The sequence below is a fragment of the Diabrotica virgifera genome, chromosome 4, assembly GCF_917563875.1.
Source record: "Diabrotica virgifera virgifera chromosome 4, PGI_DIABVI_V3a".
In the NCBI taxonomy this organism is placed as follows: domain Eukaryota; kingdom Metazoa; phylum Arthropoda; class Insecta; order Coleoptera; family Chrysomelidae; genus Diabrotica; species Diabrotica virgifera.
Window position 1 is genome coordinate 144,832,122 of NC_065446.1, and position 23,336 is coordinate 144,855,457.

The 23,336-nt window shown below is 33.8% G+C and overlaps 1 protein-coding gene across 3 annotated transcripts in view; it reads left to right on the forward strand.

Moving 5' to 3' along the window:
- The first annotated feature begins 459 nt into the window (after positions 1-459).
- LOC126883185 (G-patch domain and KOW motifs-containing protein) overlaps positions 460-23,336 on the forward strand; it is a 546,084-nt gene continuing 523,207 nt past the window's right edge. The window contains exons 1-2 of one of the 3 annotated variants that reach the window (XM_050648426.1): positions 460-802; positions 997-1,193. In XM_050648426.1, coding sequence (XP_050504383.1) covers positions 672-802; positions 997-1,193 — 328 coding nt within the window. In that variant the 5' untranslated portion in view covers positions 460-671. The remainder of the gene's footprint in view (positions 803-996; positions 1,194-23,336) is intronic. The other 2 variants (XM_050648427.1, XM_050648428.1) reach the window with 2 other exon arrangements.

The following is a 23,336-nucleotide window of genomic DNA, read 5'->3' on the forward strand; positions in this document are numbered from 1 at the left end:
ATCCAAAGAAGTGGGATGATCGTTTAAACCACCTTTCGCTCTTATAACCCCAAAAAAATTCTCCAACGGATCTTGGTTTAAGCGCCTCGTCAAAATGTAGTTAATATTGTATCGTTTCTTTATATCTTCAAGCAGCAATTGCAGAGCAATTGCAATTGGAACAAACATAAGCCGTCTTTGGGTTAAATTTATCTTTCCTACCGGTGGCGTGCACCCATTGTTTTATTAAATTTTCCTCTTTAGGGAAACGAAAAAATCTCGTGTCAGGGCAAGGATTTCGCTTGCTCTGGTTATCAGAGGAACAGCCAAATACTGCACAACGCATATCGTAAAAATTCAAAATACGTAAAAATTTTAAAATACGTAAAATTACAAAAAACAACTTTGAAAATACTCCGAAAATTATCTGAATACCTGCACTATACGAATGCTAGATTCTCACTCAACTCTGCAAGTGACGTCACTCACTGACCGACTGTCCGGCGCCAAGCGCTATATGTTACCATCGAGTTAATTATACCGTGGGTTTGTAGTATCCTTCCATTTAACCATGGCGCTGAAATAATAAATCTATGGAAATACGTGACATGTTTTTTAAAGAGTAAATCGAAGATCGCATTCTACCCTACCAAATCACAACACTTTTTTCTATGTCATAAATTTTTCGGAAAATGGAGCCTGTAAAGAAAATTTCCTTTGGATTTAGCAAAACAAATAAAAAACCATTGATTTTTAACAAATCTTTAGATAAAAAAGTAGATTATATTGTAAGTTTAGAGGGCCAATCAGTAAAATTGAAGGAGTAAGTACCTGACCATTCTATTAGATCACCTAATTTCTTTCACTGGAATTTGAAACTAAAATTTCAGTAGGTGTATAATTTAAGTTCTCTAACTTTTAAAATGTAGTAATACAAACGATATAGTTTAGTTATAAAAACTATTCCAAATAAGAGGTTTTAAAAGAAATATTTAAGTGGTACTCTATGACTTTCAGTGAATCAAAAGAAGTTGAAAAAGCTCCATTAGTTATACCCTTAAAGGATAATCAGACAGATCTGCTACAAAGAGTTAGAGATATGAAAGCCAAACAACAAAACACTAGGAAGAATAGTAATGATCCAGTTGAAGAAGACAACAGACCTGATTCTGACTTAACAATAGAAGAATTGGCAGCTCGAGAGATAGTAAAAGGTATTTTATATAATTTTTCACTATTGTAATAATGCCCAATATAGACTAGAAATAGAATACAATAGAACCTCGATTATCCGTGTGCTGATTATTTAGACTGAGGATTATCCGTGCTATGATTTTCTATTATTAAAATTGCATTTTTGAGGTTTTATCAACATAGCGTCACCACAAATCACTGGGTGGAAACTATCCGCCGAGAGGGAGATTCATTTGAAAGATTTGTCTTTTCTGTTATCTTTTTATGGTACAGTCGGAAAAATGAAAGATTGCCCATGAACGATTACATCAATCACTTATTTTGTATTTGCTGTCTTTTTCTATAAAGGCTAATTTTCACAGATCCGATATGCGAAGACACGAAATACGAATTCTTTTCGTACGATTATATTTGATTGTCGTATCCGAAATTTTTTGACATTTGTGTAATATGTCAGATCATTCCATGGATTGATATTTGATATATACAAATGTTTGCTGTTGGATATTGAACAGGAACAGATAGATAGTTTTATTTCGATTTTATTCTTATTATTGTTTGGATCATCATGGATTCGTCAAATTATCTGTTTGAAGAGGATAAAAATGTGAGTTATTGTTAGAAGTACCATCACATCCATTTATAATTAACTGTTTTTAATGGGAAATAAGCCACAATTTTACTAAAAAATAAAATCATTTTTTTTATTAAAATTGTGGCTTATTTCTCATTAAAAATAGTTAATTATAAATGGATGTGATGGTACTTCTAACAATAACTCACATTTTTATCCTCTTCAAACAGATAATTTGACGAATTACGATTTTGTTGTTCCATTTCAATATATCAAAAACATAAACACTTCACAAGTTCAAGACGTTCAAGATAGAATGTCAACAGTGTCAAAATTCATCCGATTTCGTGCAAAAGTTAAAATAATTTTAACTTCTTCCGATGACTTTTTAATTTCGTACGAAAACCCAACTGTCACCTTTCAGCCAATGAAATTCTCTGAAATTTCTATCGTATCATCGTACCGTCGGACATCGGATCTGTGAAAATCCACCTTAAATAACAAACGTTTTTTACAGAAAAAGACAGCAAATACAAAATAAGTGATTGATGTGATCGTTCATGGGTAATCTTTCATTTTTCCAACTGTAGGTACATATATGAAGTGGAAAAACATGATAAGCACCATTTTGCTAATTTTACAGGAGAGCGAAAAAACGCTTTAACACGTAGTAATATGAAAGCTGCTATACTAATTTGTAATAATTATGGTTTCTAGGTTTACTAATGATAATAGGATATGAAGTAAATACTAAACTTTGGAAATTAGAAATATTTTAATATGAAAATTGATATAAATGATGATGAAAATGATATTTACAGTGGAGCATCGATTATCCAAACGTCGGTCAACCGAACGACCGCTTATCTGAACTCCGGCGCCCTGCACTCGAGTATCGAGCAAGCGTCAGTAATTGACGCTTAAAATATCTTCAATTTTCTTCAATATTGTATCCAAAAACATGTAGGTATATAAATATGGCTTTTATTCACTTGCGGATAAATATGTATGACTATAAATATGTATCAATATATTGTAGTTCGATTATCCTAACAAATCGGTTTTCTGAACACCCATGTCCCCCAATTAGTTCGGATAATCGACGCTCTACTGTATATACAGTCCGTCTAATATACTTACTGTTGCATGTCATTATCTATGTCAGAGATCTAAATTGACATTGTTGCCCAATTACAAAAAATTGTTGAATTCATTTTAAATCAAATATATCACATAAGTTTTGCGGAAGTGGATTATACAACAAAACAAATTAATATTCAATGTAAATAAATAAAAACTTTATTTTTATTTTTTTTTTTTATTTATTTATTTAAAACACGGGATACCCCATTGACAGTTAAATTACAAACAATATCAGTTTTCAAAACATAAATTACCTATAGTGTTAAAACAATAACAAAAGTTACATTTAAAGTTCACTACATACTAAAAATATACAAAATATAATTAGAACAAAATTCAACAATACCATACATATATATCACAAAGCAAGAGATCTTTTGAACCTAGATAAAGTTAAATTGAAAATATCATAATCAAATTCATTTAATAGCCCCATGTATCTATCCAATGGGTTATGAATGCCATATGTTGTTCTGTGGAAAGGAATGTTGAAAACCTGGTGGTAACATAGAGCTTGGTGTGGAACATTGAATTTAATGTGATTTAACAGGTTTGGACAATCAATAAATCCATGTATGATCTTATATTTAAATATAGCACCTGATACATCACGACGGTTCTTAAGTGAGGGGTAAAGATAATTGTTGTTCAATATAGGAATAATCATGATTTCTAATGGCAGTGTGAACATGGTAAGCGCAATATCTCAAAAATCTATGCTGGACTCTTTCCAATGTATCGATATTATTCTGAAAATAGGGTGACCAAACAACTGAGCAGTATTCTAAAATAGATCTAACTAAACAACAATACACTAACCTAATGTTTATCAAGAGGGGAGGGGCGCACTTTGAAACCCATGAGAACATACACCAACATGACACCCGATATAAACACCATCTCGTGCCAGCCTACTGGAGATTGAGGAGGTGTCAACCTGGGCCAGGCTATTAAATTTTTCAACAAACTTCCAGATAGTTTAAAGTGTCTTCCATTAAATCAATTTAAGAGTACAATTAAAGATATTTTGTTGGAAAATGTTTTTATAGTAATGAGGAATTTCTTGCATTTAAATTTTAGGATTTTATGACTTTAAGCAATGTCCATTGTTAATGTAATCAAATTTAATGTGATTTTAATGTTAGTATTTAATGTTATTAATACTCTTAGTCGTATTGTGAATCTTTTTAATTTGTATTGCGTCCAAATCTTTGTGTAATTTTATTTGACATGTGTTAAACACTTGTGTTATTGACATGAATAAACGAATCTGAATCTGAACCTTGTTGAATCAATGGAGAGGTACTTGCAATTTCTAGTAACAAAACCAAGAAGTTTAGATGTCTTTATTGAAATAGTGTTTATGTGGTCACAGAAAGTAAGTTTCTCACCCAAATCCCGAATAGAAGAAACATAATTCAATGGCATATTGTTAATAGTATAACTTGTTTCGATTCTATTGACTTTACGAGAAAAACTTATAAAACAACATTTTTTTTATATTCAAGTGAAGTTTGTTCTGATTGCACCAATTATGTAATCTGTCTAAGTCATCTTGCAACAGAGCTTGGTCTTTTAGGCTATCAATAACTCTCCAGAATTTCAAATCATCTGCCAACATTAGACATTTGCTATTTAGGAAACAGGAAGTGATGTAGTTAACAAAGATATTAAAAAGAAGTGGAGAAGTGTGGCCACCTTGAGGAACTCCAGATGTTACTGAAATACTGTCAGACAGATGACAACCTATCTTGACTCTTTGGCTTCTACCATATGTAGAGTTTTTAATCCATTCAACAAACGTGTCATGAAAGCCTACATTAATTAATTTGTCCAATAGTATTTGATGATCAACACGATCAAATGCCTTGGAAAAATCTGTGTATATAGTATCTACTTGTTTACGTTTTCCATTTGAGATAATATATCAGATTGATAACAAACCAAGTTGGTTGCAGTGGATCTTTTGCTATAAAATCCATGTTGAGATTGAGATATTAAGCCTTTACAGAACCAAGAAAGTTGCTTTGCTATAAGACAGTCGAAGAGCTTAGGGATTGCAGATTGTATACATATACTACGATAATTTTCAATGTTGTCTTTCTGACCATTTTTAAATATAGGAACAATATAATTTTCTTTCCATGAAGAAGGAAACATAGAGGTTTCCAGAGATCTGTTAAACAACATAACAAGCGGCATTACAAGGGTACAGACACACTTTTTTAATAAATAATTAGGCACTCCATCTGGGCCAGCAGTAAGCTTATTGGGCAGTTCACATATGCCATTAAAAATATCGGTCGTGGTAATCTTCGACGGACAAATATTAGTACTAACGTTGCTGTTTAATGGATGGATAGGTACGTAAAGGTTATTGCTATTAGGTGAATACACAGTTTGGAAGAAGTTCATAAATAAATTAGCTATTTCTTGACCATTTGTTGCTGATTGGGCTTGATAAAATAATGAGTTAGGTAAGCTGTGACTAGATCGCTTATCATTTATATACTTCCAAAATGATTTTGGATCATTTTCTATGCCAGCATCTATCCCTTTGATATAGTTGTTGAAACAAATTTCAGACAGTTGTTTACATTCAGCTCTTAGGTGGGAAAATCTAATATAGTCAGCATCAGAACGATTATTAATATAAATATAGTGAGCATGTTTTTTCTCCAGCGTCAGTCTTCTAAGATCAGCAGAGAACCACTTGGGAAAAGTTGAAGTTCTATATTTCTTTAATGGCACAAAGTAAGAAATATACCTATTGAAAGAACTTCATAAAATAATTTTGTAGCAATATCAATATCATCAACTATACATACCTGCCAGTCTATGGACGCAAGGAAGTTGTTAAGCCCTATGTAATCACCATTCCGAAAATCATAAGCCAGGTGGCTCCGAAAATCAAAATTATAGGCCAGGTGTTAATTTGATTTTGCTTCATTAGTGAACTTAATATCTCCAATTCAACTTTAAAATGGTTAGCAAATGTTCCAGTTGTAATGATGATCTTCTTGACAAGTTTGTCGCATGTGATAGCTGCCATGTTACTGTGCACCAGTCTGAACACTGTACTGGTTTATGCGCCTCTGAACTACGCGCTGTTGTTATCCAAAAAAGAACCTTAATGTATTTTTGTGCTGATTGTCGTTTATCTTTTAAAAGTGTACCCAAACTTATTAGGGAAATTGACAATTTTAAAAATGAACTTAGTGCTTTGAAACAGGACATGTTAAAACTTAAGGCTGAAAAAGGTGCTAATTCATTTTCTGTTGATGATGTGGTAAACGAGCTTCATGAACGGGAAAAAAGATCTAAAAACATCCTCATTTTTAATCTTCCTGAATTAAGTAACACTTCTGAAGATGCTTCTCAAGTAAAATCTATTTTATCAAAGGCCCATGCCTCCATCAACACAAATGAAGTCAAAATCTTACGCTTTGGAAATGTGAACAAGAATGGACATCGTCCCATTAAAGTAATTTTTTCTTCAGCAAGTGATGCTCTTCATGTTATTAAAAACAAACAAACAGTTAGTCGTGAAAAAAAGATATATTTTATTTTAGATCAAACCCCTAACCAAAGAAAGCTTTTAGATAGTCTTAGGTCCGAGCTTTCAGAGAGACAAAATGCTGGAGAGGTTAATCTCACGATTAAGTATTTCAATAACATACCTAAAATCATTCAAAAAAACCTTTAAACTCTACTGACTTGGGCAAGTTTACAGTCTATTACCAAAATGTCCGGGGTCTCAGAACAAAACTTACTGAATTAAGCCTCAATGTTTTTAATTGTACCTATGATATTATCATTCTTACAGAAACTTGGCTCAATAGTGACATTGCTGATGCTGAAATTGGTCTTGTCAATTACAATATCTATAGACAGGATCGTACACCTGCCTCTAGTTCATCTCTTAGAGGGGGTGGAGTATTAATAGCTATTTTAAAGAAATATTCATCATTACGAATCCAATCTGATCCTTCTATTGAACAGCTGTTTGTACGGTTCCACGGCAAACTTATTCTGGGAGCTCTATACATTCCACCTCAATCTCCAGCCTACACCTATCAAGTTCATGCTGACCAACTGATGCTTCTAAGTGAACAGTTTTCATCCCTGAAATTTCACTTATTTGGTGACTATAATCTCCCCTCAGCTAGGTGGAGAGTTGAAGATTATTGCTCTTCTGCAACCTCACAAACTTCATCACCTCTAGCTGTAGTTGATGCCATTGAGGTTGTTTCAAATATGTGTGCTTATCATAATCTTTTTCAATGTAACTTTATATTTAATAGCAGGGGTGTTATTCTGGATCTTATCCTGGCCCCAGAAGAGCTTGTCATTTCTGAAGCTGACGATGCTCTGGTTTCACCTGACTCTCATCATCCTCCTCTGTTAACATCATTGCAGCTTAATGTTTTTGATAGGTCAATTTCTGGTAACGAATATTATTATGATTTCCGTAATGCAAACTTTCCAGCAATTCACCAATGTCTAGAATATATAGAATGGGATAACCTGTTTCGTGGTAGAGATCTTTCCGACATGATCGCTATGTTTTATGACATTATTTACTCTCTCATTGAACATTTCACTCCAGTTAAATATTTTAGTACTAAGAAATTTCCTTGTTGGTATTCTTCTGAGCTTAAGCAATTGTTAAAGGAAAAAATAAAAGCTCATAAAATTTATAAAACCTTAAAGACTCCTGAAAGCTATGCTGATTTTTGTCATCTGAGAACAAATTGTAAAAATCTATCTAAATGCTGTTATGACAATTACATACGTTTCACCGAATTTTCTATACAAAATAACGCAAGGCATTTTTGGAAATTTGTAGGTAGCAAGCGTGAAAACAATTGTATACCTGACTCAATGACCCTGAATGACTCTGTAGCTTCATGTGGCAATGATATTGCCAACTTATTTGCAGATCACTTTTCATCAGTTTATAGTGATATTACTTTAAATTGCAATGTTGACCATATTCAGTCTCAACTCAATATCTCATCATATCGTATCCAGATTTCCAAAATTTACGAAAAGCTTTCATCATTAAGTGTCAACAAGGGTCCTGGGCCTGATGGTATACCACCTAATTTTCTTAAGGAATTCAGTTTTGTACTATCGCGACCTTTGTTTCATATATTTAATAAATCTTTGGATGTAGGTCAGTTTCCGGACTTTTGGAAACTTTCTTATGTCACACCAATATATAAATCTGGTAATAAATCTAATATTAGTAATTACCGCCCTATATCTATTCTTAGTGTTATACCAAAGGTGTTTGAGAGTATTATAACTGATTTCCTCACCTTCGATAGCTCCGGGATCCTAAACTCTCAGCAATTTGGTTTTACTACAGGTAAGTCTGCTGAACTGAGTTTGTTGACCTATGTTGATTTTCTGTGTGAAGCCTTGGAGGAGGGACTTCAAGTTGATTCAATTTATACTGACTTTTCCAAGGCCTTTGACAGAGTAAATCATGAACTCCTGATTCAAAAGCTTAGCTCCTATGGCATAAGTGGACCTTTGTTGCAGTGGTTACAGAGTTATTTAACCGAAAGATTTCAACAAGTTCGAGTAAACCACTTTTACTCACAAACCTTTCCAGTTAAGTCAGGTGTACCACAGGGGTCCCATTTGGGTCCATTACTCTTTAATATATTTATTAATGATATTACCAACTGTTTTCACGATTGTAACGCCTTGCTATTTGCTGATGACTTGAAGTGCTTTAAAGTTATAAAAAATCATTATGATGCTGCCATATTGCAATCAGAACTGAATAACCTCTCTGCATGGTGTTCACTTAACGGTATGAACCTTAATTCAATCAAATGTCATGTAATTAACTTTAACCGTACTCACCACCCAATATTATCAAACTATTACATTGATGGCCAATTGCTCAACACTGTTAATAGAATCAAGGACTTGGGGATTACACTGGAAAACTCTCTTTGTTTCAATACTCACATCATCAATGTCATTCAAACATCTATGAAAATGCTGGGTTTTGTAAAAAGAACAACTCGTGATTTTACAAACATATCCAGTATTAGAGTTCTTTACTTCTCTTTGGTCAGGTCTCACCTTGAGTATTGTTCTTCAGTGTGGTCCCCACACTACTTGGTCTACATTAGGAAACTTGAACAAGTCCAAAATAGTTTCTTCCGTTACATTGCTTTTAAGCTTCATACCTATCAAGATTACGCTGTATGGCAGCATCAACTGCAGGTCCCTTCTCTTGCAAGCAGGAGAAAACAAAGGGACCTTTTGCTATTATTCAAGATCTTAAATGGTATATGCAGTTGTTCTCAACTACTTAATAAGATCGCACTGTTTGTACCACCTCGCACCACTAGACAAGTGCGAACATTTTATATACCATTCCACAGGTTTAATTATTCACTTTTTTCATTCGTACCCAGAGTCTTGAATTTAGCAAACTCCCTTTGCAATTTACAACTGTTCGACAACTCCATCAGTCGTTTTAAAAGAAATTTAGATGGGATCAATATTTGAGTGAAGCGTCTGTAATTTGTTAACTTGGTTTTGTAATTTGTTAACTTGGTTTTATGATATTATTTCATAGTACATATTTACTTCTAATATTATATTTATATTTCTGTATGTCTGTTTTTTATATTATATTATGTTATTGTTTTTTTTTTCTGTACACTATGTATTTTTGTAGAATTGGGCTTGCCCGTAAAATAAATAAATAAATAAATAAAACAACTCATCATAAATCAACTTATTTCTGTTTGTTTCTTTCACATCTAGCATTAAGCAACATTCATAACCCACATGGTGGATGGAAGGACCCAAAAGGGGATCGCTTGCTCTTAAGATACTTAACTCTCTAATATTAGAAAAAACTAAATCTAAATAAACACCACGATTATTGGGAATATTATTACATTGAAACAATTTTAAAAAACCAAAGGCTTGAGCAATATCCACAGCTGGATCACCTGCAGGACAATGCACCATCAAACCAAACTCATCATTCTCCCATGATGCATTGGGAAGATTGTAATCACCAAAAATATAGAAATCCTGTGCTGAGTATTGCTGAACAACATTTTCCACAGTTTGACAATGCCAGTTGTATACTTCACGAGGTGACTGTGGAGGTATACCTATAGACACCACAAACGACAAACTTGACTTCATTAAGTTGACATAAGATGTATATTTGCTCAGCCTGATCTTCACGAATACTAATGGCTTGTGATTTTAGCTTATTGTTAACAAACACTAGTACACCACCACCACTCAGCTTTGCACTGGTTCTCTGGGATCTGTCACATCTGTAAATACTAAAACCATCACATCCAATTTCACAATCAGCTGTTATCATTTAAGTTACTCTCCACTAAAATAATTATATTGTATGAGCAACAGGAAATACTTTTCAGGACCTCAGAAATCTTTGTACGAATGCCTCCAACATTTTGATAAAAAACTGTTAATGGGAAGGATACTAGTTTTTTCTTGGAGAGAGAGAGTTGTTTCTTGGATTTTATAAAAAAATTTTGTCTCCACTTTTATTTTCTAGGTGGTTCTTAATGTTTCTGGATCGACGTGGGGGATTGCTGGTAAATTCCCTAACCCTGACCATGCTAGGCCAAGATGACGAACTCAACATAGCATCAAACATGCTTTCACGAACACCAACTCTAAAGGAGCTATAGTAATCATTGGCAGTCAGCTGATTTACCAGTACATCCAGCCCTTTGAGATTATTTTTCTTAAGTATATAGTCTTTAACATCTTCGGGAGTTACACCGGGAGAAACGTTGTTAACATGCAAAAATCTCATCCTTTCTACTCCACTAAATCCAGCATTGGCATCAGAACCAATCATGTCAGTCTTTCCCTTAGTACATCTGGGCGATTTCCTAGTGTGACGAGTATCAGCGTTATTGGTGCTCACAGGTGTTCCATTAGGCAGTCTAAAAGAAGCAGGAGCGGTTGGCGTGATGTTGCCCCCCGCAGTAGCTGCAGAAGTTGCTGTAAGATTAGAAATAGGCAGCCTATGTTTATGAACATTCACAGTTGGTAAAATCCTGTTAACAATTTTGGCCCTGTTACTATCACAATTGGTTGGCAAACTACCAAAACCATCAGAAGTCCCGCCCACATTATGAGGAAAATTAGCAAGCATATGAACCAGTTGAATATTGCTTTCTCTCAACAAAATCAACTCATCACCCAGCGAGTTACACTTACTCTCTATATTATCCAGTTTTTTTGCATGATCAGCAAGAAATGCAGTATGTATTCAGAGAGGACTTTAGAAATATAAAAGAAGAACTTACGTTTAAGTAAATAATAAAAACAATAAATATAATGAAACAAATACTTATGCAGGGATTCTTTAAAGACAATCGTAATAAAAAGTCCGTTTGATGTTTAACAGTTTTAATTAATAAAATAGATAACTAAATTATTGATACTATTAAATTGATGAAATGTAAAAGTGTTTGTGTAATTGCGACTAAAACTTTACGAGTTCTCACAAAAGAAAATGTCTTTTCCGCCTTTGCCTTAATCTTTTCAGGCCATAAAAATGAAAAGACCTTCTCCAATGGTATAAAAACTTATACTGAAATGATGGCATCTCCTGAGGTAAAATATGCCGGAAGTAAAATGAGCCTCAGTTCAGATCTCCGGGTGAGGACTATCTCAGGGGGAACACCATTGCAGGTTAGAAAAATTAGGATAGGGTCGTGGAATCTTGGCAGTCTTACAGGTAAGAGTCTGGAGTTAGTGGATGCGCTCAAGCGAAGCAGAGTTCTAATTGCTTGTATTCAAGAAACTAGGTGGAAAGGACAAAGGGCGAAAGAACTAGGTGAAGGTTACAAATTGTGGTATGCAGGGAGTAGTAACACTAGAAATGGAGTTGGTATAATTGCTGATAGTGAAATGAAAGATAACTTAGTGGAAGTTGTAAGAACGAGTGATAGAATGATGTCAGTGAAATTTGTGATTGATAAAGAGGTATTGAATGTTGTGCGTGTGTATGCTCCTCAAACAGGTCTGGGTGTTTGAGACCTGTTTGAGTACAAAAGAGAATGTAAGAATGAAAGAAGAGCTTTCTATGACCAATTAGGAGACGTCCTGAGTGATATTCCGTCAGAGGAGAAAGTTATAATAGGAGGTGATTTCAATGCACATGTGGGCCAAGCCAAGGCAGGATACGAAGCAATACATGGGGGATTAGGCTTTGGAACTAGAAATGAAGCTGGAGGTGACATGCTTGAATTAGCAACAGCATTGGATATGGCGATTGTTAACACATTCTTTAAAAAGAGAGAAACTCAACTTATTACCTACAAAAGTGGACAACATCAATCCCAAATAGACTACTTCATGATAAGGAAAGAAGACATACGTGAATGCAAGGACTGCAAGGTAATAGTTAGTGAGACAGTAAGCCAACAACATAAGCTGCTTGTTCTGGACATCGAAGTAAAAAGTGAAACTAAACAAAAATATCAGAGAGGACCACAAAAAATCAAGTGGTGGATGCTAAAAGATGAGAAAGAAGGTCTATTCAGGAGAAGAATAGTAGAAAAAATATGTTGGAACATGAAAGGAAGCCCTAATACAATTTGGAGAAAAATGGCCAGTAGTATTAGAGAGACTAACAACCTAGTAATAACGGGTCTCAAAATAGATGCGAATGATGAAGCTGAACTAAAAGAAAAAATGACAAACTTCATCAAACAGCACTTGGAAGAGAACACAAAAATAGAGAAAGCAGTTAAACTGGGAGACAGAACTTGTCTATTGAAAATGGAAAGTATAGAAGAAAAAAATAAGGTAATGAAGAAGAAAAGTAAATTGCGACATATCAAAGGGGAGAAGATTTTCATAAACCAAGATATGACAGTCTTAGAAAGAAATATTCAGAAATAAATAGGAGCAAAGTGTAAGGAATTAAGAGACATGGGGAGAAATGTTAAAAGGGACTACAATGGATTAACCGTGGATGGTAATGAAAAATGGAGATGGAGAAAAGACGGTAAAGTAGAAACATTCCCAAAAAACTAGCTGATGAAAATCAAAAGATAGTACTACTGGAAACAGACTCGGCAATGCAAACGGTTAACGAAAACAAAATAACGCACACAAAAGAAAGAAAGAATCTCAATAAGAAGAAAAGAACGAAACCCATTAGAATGGGATCTTGGAATATTAGAACCATGCTAGCAGTAGGTAAGATGCAAGAAATAGCCCTTGAAATGAAAAAATACGAACTAAAAATCCTAGCCCTACAAGAAATACGATGGAAGAAAGAAGGAAAAATTGAGAAGAAAAACTTTAGCATATACTATGCGGGAGAAAATAAACAGGGAACCAATGGTACGGCATTTATGGTGAACAACAAAATGAGGGACAAAGTGATACAATTCAAAGCAGTTAATGGAAGGATATCTTACATAAGAATAGAAAATAAACAAGCCAACATCTCGATAGTCAATTGCTATGCACCCACGGAAGAAGCAAGCCAAGAAGATAAAGCAGAATTCTACGACATCCTGGAAGAAACCTGTGAAAATATTCCGAGGAATGATATATTAATAATATTGGGTGACTTCAATGCAAAGATCGGAAAGGAGCACTATAATAGTAATGTAGCGGGCAAAGAAACCATTCATGACATTACGAACGACAATGGAGGAAAAATCTGCAACCTAGCAGCAGCAACAAACACATATATAGTTAGTACTAGGCATAAACATAAAACAGAACACAAAATAACATGGATGATACCAGGAAGAATGGATGGAAACCAAATAGATCATATTCTAATTTCGAAAAAGTGGACACAAATAGTACAAGACGTAAGGTCATATAGAGGGGCAAATGCGGACACTGATCACATATTGTTGATAGCAAAACTTAAGATGAAAATAATCAAAGCAAATAATCATAAGGAAAGAAAAAGGAGGAAATGGAATATAGCCAAACTGAAAACGCAAGAAAAAATGCAACAATATACAGAACAACTGGAACAGAAACTGGGCAGGTACGAGAACATAGAAATATAAGAGGAATGGAAAAACATTAAGAACAGCATAATAGAGACAGCAGAACAAATAATAGGATTCCAAAAAAACAAAGAATCGAAAGAATGGTTTGATGACGAATGTCACCAAAAAAGTCAATTGAAGCACCTCGCAAGAAACAAATGGCTACAGAGTGCCGAACAGGAACAATTGGACCAATATAGAAAAGAAAAACAAGAAGCATTGAAACTCTATAGAAGAAAGAAGAACACATGGATCATTGAACAAATGCAAGAATTAGAATCGAATAATAAAGACAACAAGAAATTGTTCGAATACATAAAACAACAATACAACACCAAAAAAACTGTCACAAAAATAAACAAAAAAGATTGGGAAAAACATTTCACGAACCTATACAAAAACAACAACAAGGCAGATTTAGAGGATGAGGATATAAGAGATAACAGAGATGAAAAGGAAGGTTCACCTACTTATCAGGAATTCATTGAGGTACTAAAACAACTAAAAGTAAACAAAACGCCAGGGCCAGATGAAATCAACAACGAACTGATCATCAACGGAGGAGAGGAGCTCACGAAGCGAATGCACAAGTTAATGGTTACAATTTGGAAGGACGAAAGCATGCCCATAGAATGGAAAAATGGGCATATCGCACCAATCTTTAAGAAAGGAGATCCAACTAAGTGCTGCAACTACAGAGCAATTATGCTACTAAATACAACGTATAAGATATTGACCACAATTATAAGAAACCGACCAACAGGGCTTTAGAAAAGGAAGATCAACAATAGATGCAATACACGTCCTAACACAAACAATTGAAAAAAGCTATGAACATGACATAGAATTACACATACTATTCATCGATTTCCAACAGGCCTTCGACAGCATATACAGACAATTATTAAAAGAAATGAAAAAAAATGGAGATACCGGCAAAATTAATAAGACTAACTAGAATGACAATGAAAGACTCAACAGCAAAAGTTAAAACAAATGAGGGAGATACAAACGACATCAAAATAGAACTTGGGGTAAGACAAGGAGACAGTCTGTCAACGACACTATTCAATATCGCTCTAGAAGGAGTAATTAGGGACACAGGCCTGAAAAAGACAATTATTCAAAGCTCAACACAGATCATAGGATATGCGGATGACCTAGGACTGATAGCACGAGATAAAAAAAGACTAGAAGAGGCACTTTTAACCCTTGTAAGAGAAGCAAAGACGAGGGGATTAATAATCAATCAGAATAAAACAAAATACCTTATAAGCACAAGAGACAATGTAAACAGAATAACAGAAATAAAGATAGGTGAAAATACATTCCAGAGAGTAGATTGCTTCAAATACCTGGGGGTGATGGTGGACGGCAAAAACGGAAGGAGTATAGAGATAAACGAAAGAATTAAAGCAGGTAATAGAGTATATTGGAAATACCACCGACTACTCAAGGACAAAAACCTGAGCAAAAAAACAAAATCAAAAATATATACAGCAGCAATTAGACCAGTGATAGCCTATGGAGCAGAAGTAATGTGCCTTACGAAAAAAGACGAAGAAAAGTTAAGAATAATTGAGAAAAAAATTTTGAGAATACATGGCCCAGTGATGACAGAAACAGGGGAATATAGAAGGCTGATGAACCATGAAATAATAAATATAACTGAAGTAGAAGATATAGTAAAATTCATTAAAGCACAAAGACTCAGATGGTTTGGACACACACAAAGAAGAGGGGTAGAAGAACTGATCAGGAAGGTAGTGAACTGGAGACCAGTAACAAATAGACCAAGAGGAAGACCAAAAATAAGATGGGAAGATCAACTGCTAGACGATATATCAAAGATGGAAATTGCAAACTGGAGAGAAAAGATTCAGGACCGGAGTGAGTGTAGGAAGATAGTAGAGAAGGCAAAAAACATCACAACCTATGAACGATGACCTAAAGGAAACTGCGGACTAATCCACCGCGTGAAATGGATTAAAAGAGCTCATAGTATTTGAGCGACCTATACTCTAACAAGAGTGAACGGTCCATATATATTAGAGAGACTGCTATTGAAATACTTGGAAAAACGTCAGGAAAAAAGTTTGAGGATAAAGAGACTTGGTGGTGGTCAAACGAAGTACAAGGAAAAATAAAGAGAAGGGAAAATTATACAAAAAGTGGCAAGAAACCAGATCCGACACAGATCTTCAAAACTATATGGTGGCGAAAAAGGAAGCGAAAGTACTAGTAGCAAAAGCCAAAGGAGAAGCGTATTCAAACCTATACGATCAACTTGATACCAGGGAAGGCGAAACGAAAATATATAAAATAGCCAAACAGAGAGCAAAGAAAGCAAAAGATTTTAATCAGATTAGATGTATCCGAGATGAAAATAATAAAATACTAGTTCACGAAAGAGATGTCAAAAAGAGATGGAGAAAGTACTTTGACAGCTTATTAAATGAAGAATTTGACAGACAGTCTGTAGAGTCAACGGAGACAGTAGCAGCAATGGTCACCAAAATAACAAACGAGGAAGTGGCTCCAGCCCTTCAAAAAATAAAGAAAGGAAAAGCGGTAGGACCAGATGATATTCCTGGGGAAGTATGGGGAGCATTGGGAGAGACAGGAACAAGGTGGTTAGCAGGTCTATTTAATAGAATTATGGAAGTTGGACAAATGCCAGACGAATGGAGAAGCAGTATACTAGTACCTGTTTACAAAAGCAAGGGAGATATACAACACTGTACAAACTACAGAGCTATAAAACTGCTTAGCCACACCATGAAAATATGGGAAATAGTAATTGTTAGACGGATACGTGAAGAGACAGAAACATCCGAGAATCAATTTGGCTTTATGCAGGGCAGATCAACAACAGATGCAATTTTCATTATAAGGCAGTTGATGGAAAAATACAGGAGTAAAGAAACAAACGCTCATATGGTATTCATTGATCTTGAGAAAGCATATGATAGAGTTCCTCGAGAGATTCTGTTGTGGGCACTCAATAAGAAAGGAGTCCCTGGTGAATATGTAAAGATTGTGAGGGATATGTATGAGGGAGTAACGACTAGTGTTAGGACAGGTGTGGGAGAGACTGATAAATTTCATGTGAAAGTAGGATTGCACCAAGGCTCGGTGCTTAGTCCGTATTTATTCTCATTAGTTTTGGACCAGATAACAGCGAAACTACAGGGTAACATTCCATGGTGCTTAATGTATGCTGATGATGTCGTGTTAGTAGGAAATAGTGAAAGAGACTTAAAACAAAAACTGGAACAGTGGAGGCAAGCTCTGGAGGAAAAAGGTTTAAAACTTAGTAGGACAAAAACAGAGTATCTGGAGTGTTCATTTAAAGATGGAGTTACTACAAATAAAATGGTATCTTTGGATGGTGAACTGATTGTAAAAAGCAATAGTTTTAAGTACCTGGGATCGGTATTACAGAGTAATGGAGAAATAGATGGAGATGCATGCAGTAGAATTAGGGCTGGATGGATGAAGTGGAAAGAAGCGAGTGGTGTGCTGTGTGACAGAAGAATTCCAATGAAGCTGAAAGGAAAATTCTATAAAACAGCCATAAGACCGGCTATGATGTACGGAACTGAATGTTGGGCAGTAAAAAAGAAAGAGGAACAACGAATGCATGCACAGTCTGTTTCGGTTCCTCAAATTGATAAGACGTGCGATACTTAAAATCTAATTAACGAAATCGGTGTTTTCAGCTCGTAATTAAAAAACTAGTTATTCATATTAAAGTACACATACCGATTTTAAAAAAAGTGAAATCTAAGTGTTTTTAAAATCATGAGCGTTAATAGCGGGGGTGGACAAACCCCGATAAAGATGAGTTAGAATGTGTAATGGATGTGTCCCGTCCGGATCTTCCAGCTTCTCCAGTGCCGGATCTTCCAGCTTCTCCAGTGGAGGAATTTAGCGGATTTCAAAATCCCAATTCACAGATAAGTACTGATCATGTTTCCGAAACTGTTTCCGGGAAAAATGTAGACGTAAATACGGTCATTAAAAATATTAATCAATATTCTTCTAAAGATAATGGTCCATTTTTTGTTTATGTTCAAAGTAAAACAGGGAGAATAGGGAATCTCCATAGGGTAGCTACCTCTAGCTAGACTGATTATTAATTCTGTTCCAGAAATTAAACAGGACATAGCTAACATATCAATAATAGGAGCTAATAAAATAAAGGTCGAATTAACTTCTTATACAAGCGCAAATAAATTATTAACAGCACAGACCTTAAAAGATAAACAATACGATACATACATCCCAATGTTTTTTACACATGTAAGGGGGGTCGTAAGACAAATAGACTTAGAATTATCGGAACAGGAATTAAAAGAAATTATTAAACCGAAATTGGGCAACAATTTTGAAGTAAGTCACGTAAAAAGAATTTCACGTAAAAATGACCAAAATGAAATTGTTCCAACAACTACTATTATAGTTACATTTAGAGGTCAACTTTTCCCACTAAGGTAATAATAGAAAAAATGGTGTAAGTCGAAAAATACGTGCCAAGAATAATTCGGTGCCTGAAATGTTTAATATTTGGACACGTCAGTCTGCAATGTACATCAATAGAACGTTGTAAAAACTGCGGAGAAGATCATAGGGCAGAAAGCTGTCAAAAAAATGAACCAATATGCATTTATTGTAAAGAAAAGCATTGCGCTACTGATAAAAAAAAATTGTTCAGAATTTATTAGACAGAAGAATATAAAAAGAACTATGGTATATGAAAACCTATCATACGCCGAGGCATCTTCTAAGCATGAAACAAGTTTTTCAAGTGTAGCAAAAAATAACACAAATTCTAACCGTTATACTGTTACTTTAAAAAGAAGGAGGTTAGCTATGTCCCCAGAGATCGATGAAACATTTGAAAAACGTAAAGAAATAATTTAAAATCCAAAAACTTTAACAGAACCTGTTTTCAATAAATTTAAAAATATACCAAATTATAATAATGGTTGTGATGACACTAACACGGTAAATAAACAGATAAAAACTTGCGAATCATTATTAAACCTTATCAAAGATATTTTAACTTTTTCAAATGTAGAAATTAAAAATAGTACACTTATTGAAAACATAAAAGACAGTATAACGAAAATTTTATCTGACTATGAGTAACTTAAATATACTGCAATGGAATGCTAGATCAATTTTGTGTAATAAAGGTCACTTTGAAAAATACATTTTCGACAATAAAATTAATGTAGTTTTGCTTTCGGAAACTTGGTTAAAGAAATCTTCACATTTTTTTATTAATAATTTTAATATATTTAGACAGGACCGTAATGAAAATTTTGGAGGAGTTGCAATCTTATTAAGAAAATACTTTACCTTTTTTCCTAAGCCAAAATTTACTCCGATAAAGGATGTGGAATGTGTGTCGGTATCAGTGTCAATAAATAAAAATATAAAAATCCATCTATACTCTATATATGCCAAACCAAAACTAAACATTAGAGAAACAGATTGGGTTACCTTTTTTGATAGCTTAGAAAAGCCATTTTTGGTAGGAGGAGATTTCAATTGTCATCATACTGCATGGGGAAATAGTTATTCAGACATAGCGGGTTCAGGTCTTCTCGGTGCTATAGAGGAGTGTAACTTAAATTATTTAAATACAGGAAGCGAAACATTAATACCTAGATTTGGAAGTAATAACAAATCTGCTATAGATATTACAATATGCTCTAGAGATATAACTTTAAATTGTGATTGGAAAACTGATATTACACCATTAGGTACTTCCAATCATTTTCCTGTTCTAATTGAAACACATTTTAATACTACTAAATTATCCTTTAAGTGTAAAAACCAAGTTAATTTAAATAAAGCTGACTGGTCTTTTTTCTCTCAGATAGTAGATGAACAATTAGATGGAAGTAATAACGAAAGGTCATATAAAAGTTTTATAGAGTCACTAAATCATGCTACAAAACTAGCAATCCCACAGAAGAGAACAGAGATCAAATCAGAATTTAGCCAAGTTTGGTGGAATCAGAGATGTGCAAATGCTATTAAATGTCAACAAGAAGCTTTTTGCTTTATAAAAGGCAGTCAAATTTAACTAACTATTTAAAATATAAAAATTCAGTAGCAGTCGCCAAAAAAATAATATTACAAAGCAAAAAAGATTCTTGACAAGATTTTTGCAAACAAATTAACAGAAACACACCAATAAAAGATATATGGAAGTATATAAAGAAAAAAAATACATTTAATCCTCCAAGAAATATGATCCAAATAGGTGAGTGGGTAGAAACATTCTTTAACAAAATTGCCCCAAGTTGCGTGGAAACAAATATTCGGCCGACTATTTCACTGAGCACGGATGATATAGATAGTGAATTTTCAAGTATGGAAATAAAACAAAGCCTCAAAACAAACAATAACACAGCACCTGGAGTTGATAACATTTATTATAAAATGCTCGCTAGTTTGTCAGAATCAAGTATTGAAATTTTTCGCAACATAATTACCTCAACATGGAATCGGGCAGAATTTCCAACAAGCTGGAAGGAATATACAGCAATCCAAATTCTGAAGCCAAATCGAGATGCGGAAGATCCAGAGTCATATAGAGCAATTTTTCTAGCATCTTGTGTATTAAAAACTTTAGAAAGAATGATCAAAGTGAGACTAGTTCATTGGCTCGAAAACAATAAAAAATTACCTAAATTACAGTTTGGCTTCAGAAGAGGATGTTCAACTATTGAAAATATCGGCAACCTAGTAAGTGATATAAGTATTGCTTTTACTAATAACAACTCCGTTCCAGCAATTTTCGTAGACATAGAATCAGCATATGATAACGTCATATTAGACATTCTCTATGAAAAAATGGAAAAAATGGGAATCTCCCAAGCTTTGACCTCACGTATAAGATTACTATATTCCGATAGGTCAGTGTCAATAAATATAAATGATGAAACATTGGGACCTAAAACGACCAATATTGGGTTACCACAAGGAAGTATACTAAGCCCTGTACTATACTTAATATATACAGCAGATCTGGAAAGTAAAATTAAATGTAATGAGACCGTTTCTATACTACAATTTGCCGATGACATTTGTATATATTCCCCATGCCAGTATATTGAAGAAGGGTGCAAAAAATTAAATATAGCCTATAAGAACCTTAATAAATGGTGCAATGAAAATGGCCTAAAAATTTCCAGGAAAAAATACAGAAGTCTGCATTTTTACGAGGAAAAGAAAACACATTCCAACAGAAATAACATTGGATACAACAAAGTATAGTGTACGGGCATCTGTAAAATACCTAGGAATGTATCTGGATAAAAAAATGACATGGAAAAACCACATAGATTATTTAATTAAGAAAACTGAAAAAGGAATTAACATCTTACGGTCAGTGTGTGGAACAAAATGGGGATCAGATCCAAACGTAGCAATTCTTTTGTACAAATCCTACATTAGGTCAATACTGGATTATGGTTGTTTCTTCTATGACCAAGCTTCCAAAAGTCAACTAGAAAAAATAGATCACGTAGTAAATAAGTGTCTAAGGCTATGCCTAGGGGCTTTAAAAAGTACACCAATTGATTGTTTATTTGCGGAAGTAGCAGAAACTCCACTAAAATATCGCCGAAAGATTTTAGCTTCCAATTTTATAGCTAAATTAAGTTCTAAAAATAGCAACTTAGTCCAAAAAATCAATATACTGTTTACATCGGACCTTACCCATAGTTATTGGAAGTCGAAAAAAAGTTTAACTATTTATATATATATATATATATATATATATATATATATATATATATATATTGTTATATTTCTATTTGATATGAAAATTAAATTTTGATAATTATAAACAAAATTCAATTTAATATAAAATAATTTCAATTTTCTCAACCACGGGCATATAAATTTAAAACAACCTGTATACAACAAATTGTTATATGTAATTTTAAGAAGTGATTAGAATAAGCGTACGAAACTCGAAACAATGTGCTTAGATAAACAAAGTGAATGACGCGTACCATTATCGTTCTTCTCGGAAGGTCGATCATTAGCCTATGCTAAATAAAACTCAGTGAAATAGATGATAGTTCATTATCGTTTTTCGCGGAAGGTTTCGATCATTAGCCTATGCTAAATAAGACTCATTTGAAAGAGAGAATAGGTCATTAAAATTTGTAAATAGTTAGAAAGTATTTTAGAATGGGAATTAAATATTTTCTTTTGAAATCCATTAAGCATATTTAGAAAGATTAAAAATTGGTTTTGAGGAATATTACGAATGAGAGTTGGTGGTGGAAAATTGATTTGTGAATCTGGAAGGGATATTTAGAAAGTAGGGGAATGGATGACAAAGTGAGAGCAGAATGTTTTGAGCTGTCGAGAAGTGAAGTCGAGTAGTAGACGGTAGTGTTCGAGGAGTGAGAAAGCCGGTGTGGTTCCGTGAGTGTGGAGTATCTATCGTGGAACGAGAAGTAGGCCAGGTCGAGAGTAAAAGAACCTCCTTGAGCCCAGAGTGTCCCGGTAGCTGATAGCAGTTTCGAAAAAGGTAGAACACAGCATCACGACAAAAGCAGGAACGAGAGCTATTCGAGCTAGTTTTTCAAAGGAGAACATCACTGGAAGCCAGGACGAGGTTTGATCGCAGCCAAGGATAGCAGGAAAGGGTCTTGTGTGAGGACATTTTCAGTTCACCAGGAAAAGGTCAGTCTCATTTGTTTGGACATGAATTTATGGGTTTTCGTATTAAATTCCACATAAAAAATTGAATAACATAATCAATAATATCAGAAAAGCTTCATCAAACTTAAATAGAGTTGTTCCTAATAACTCCTAATAGTTAAATGTTAATAAAAACTTTCAATTGAAAACCAAAAGGAAATAAGATTCCCATTTGTAAATGTTATGTTTAAGAATAATAAGAAATAGCAAATATTAAGCATTGATTGCCTTTTTAAATAAAATAAAAAATATTTTGATTATAATTGTAACCCATATGTGTATTTTTTTTACTCTTTTCTTTTCTATCCCGATTAGGAACCATTAAGAAATATTTAGAAGCCACGGAAGTAAGTAATTAATTTATAATTCGCCCTGAGATTGAAAACATATTGATATGTGATCTGGTTAATTAATTAGATTAGTATTAATACATTGATTAAATTAAGTAACATATAAGAATATTATCTCATATCAATAATAAAGATCACAACAATATATATATATATATATATATATATATATATATATATATATATATATATATATATATATATATATATATATTATTGTGTTTTCAATTTATCAATCAAAGGCAAAATGAAAATTAAATTAAATTTTTTTTAAATAACGCGGGCACATTAATTTGA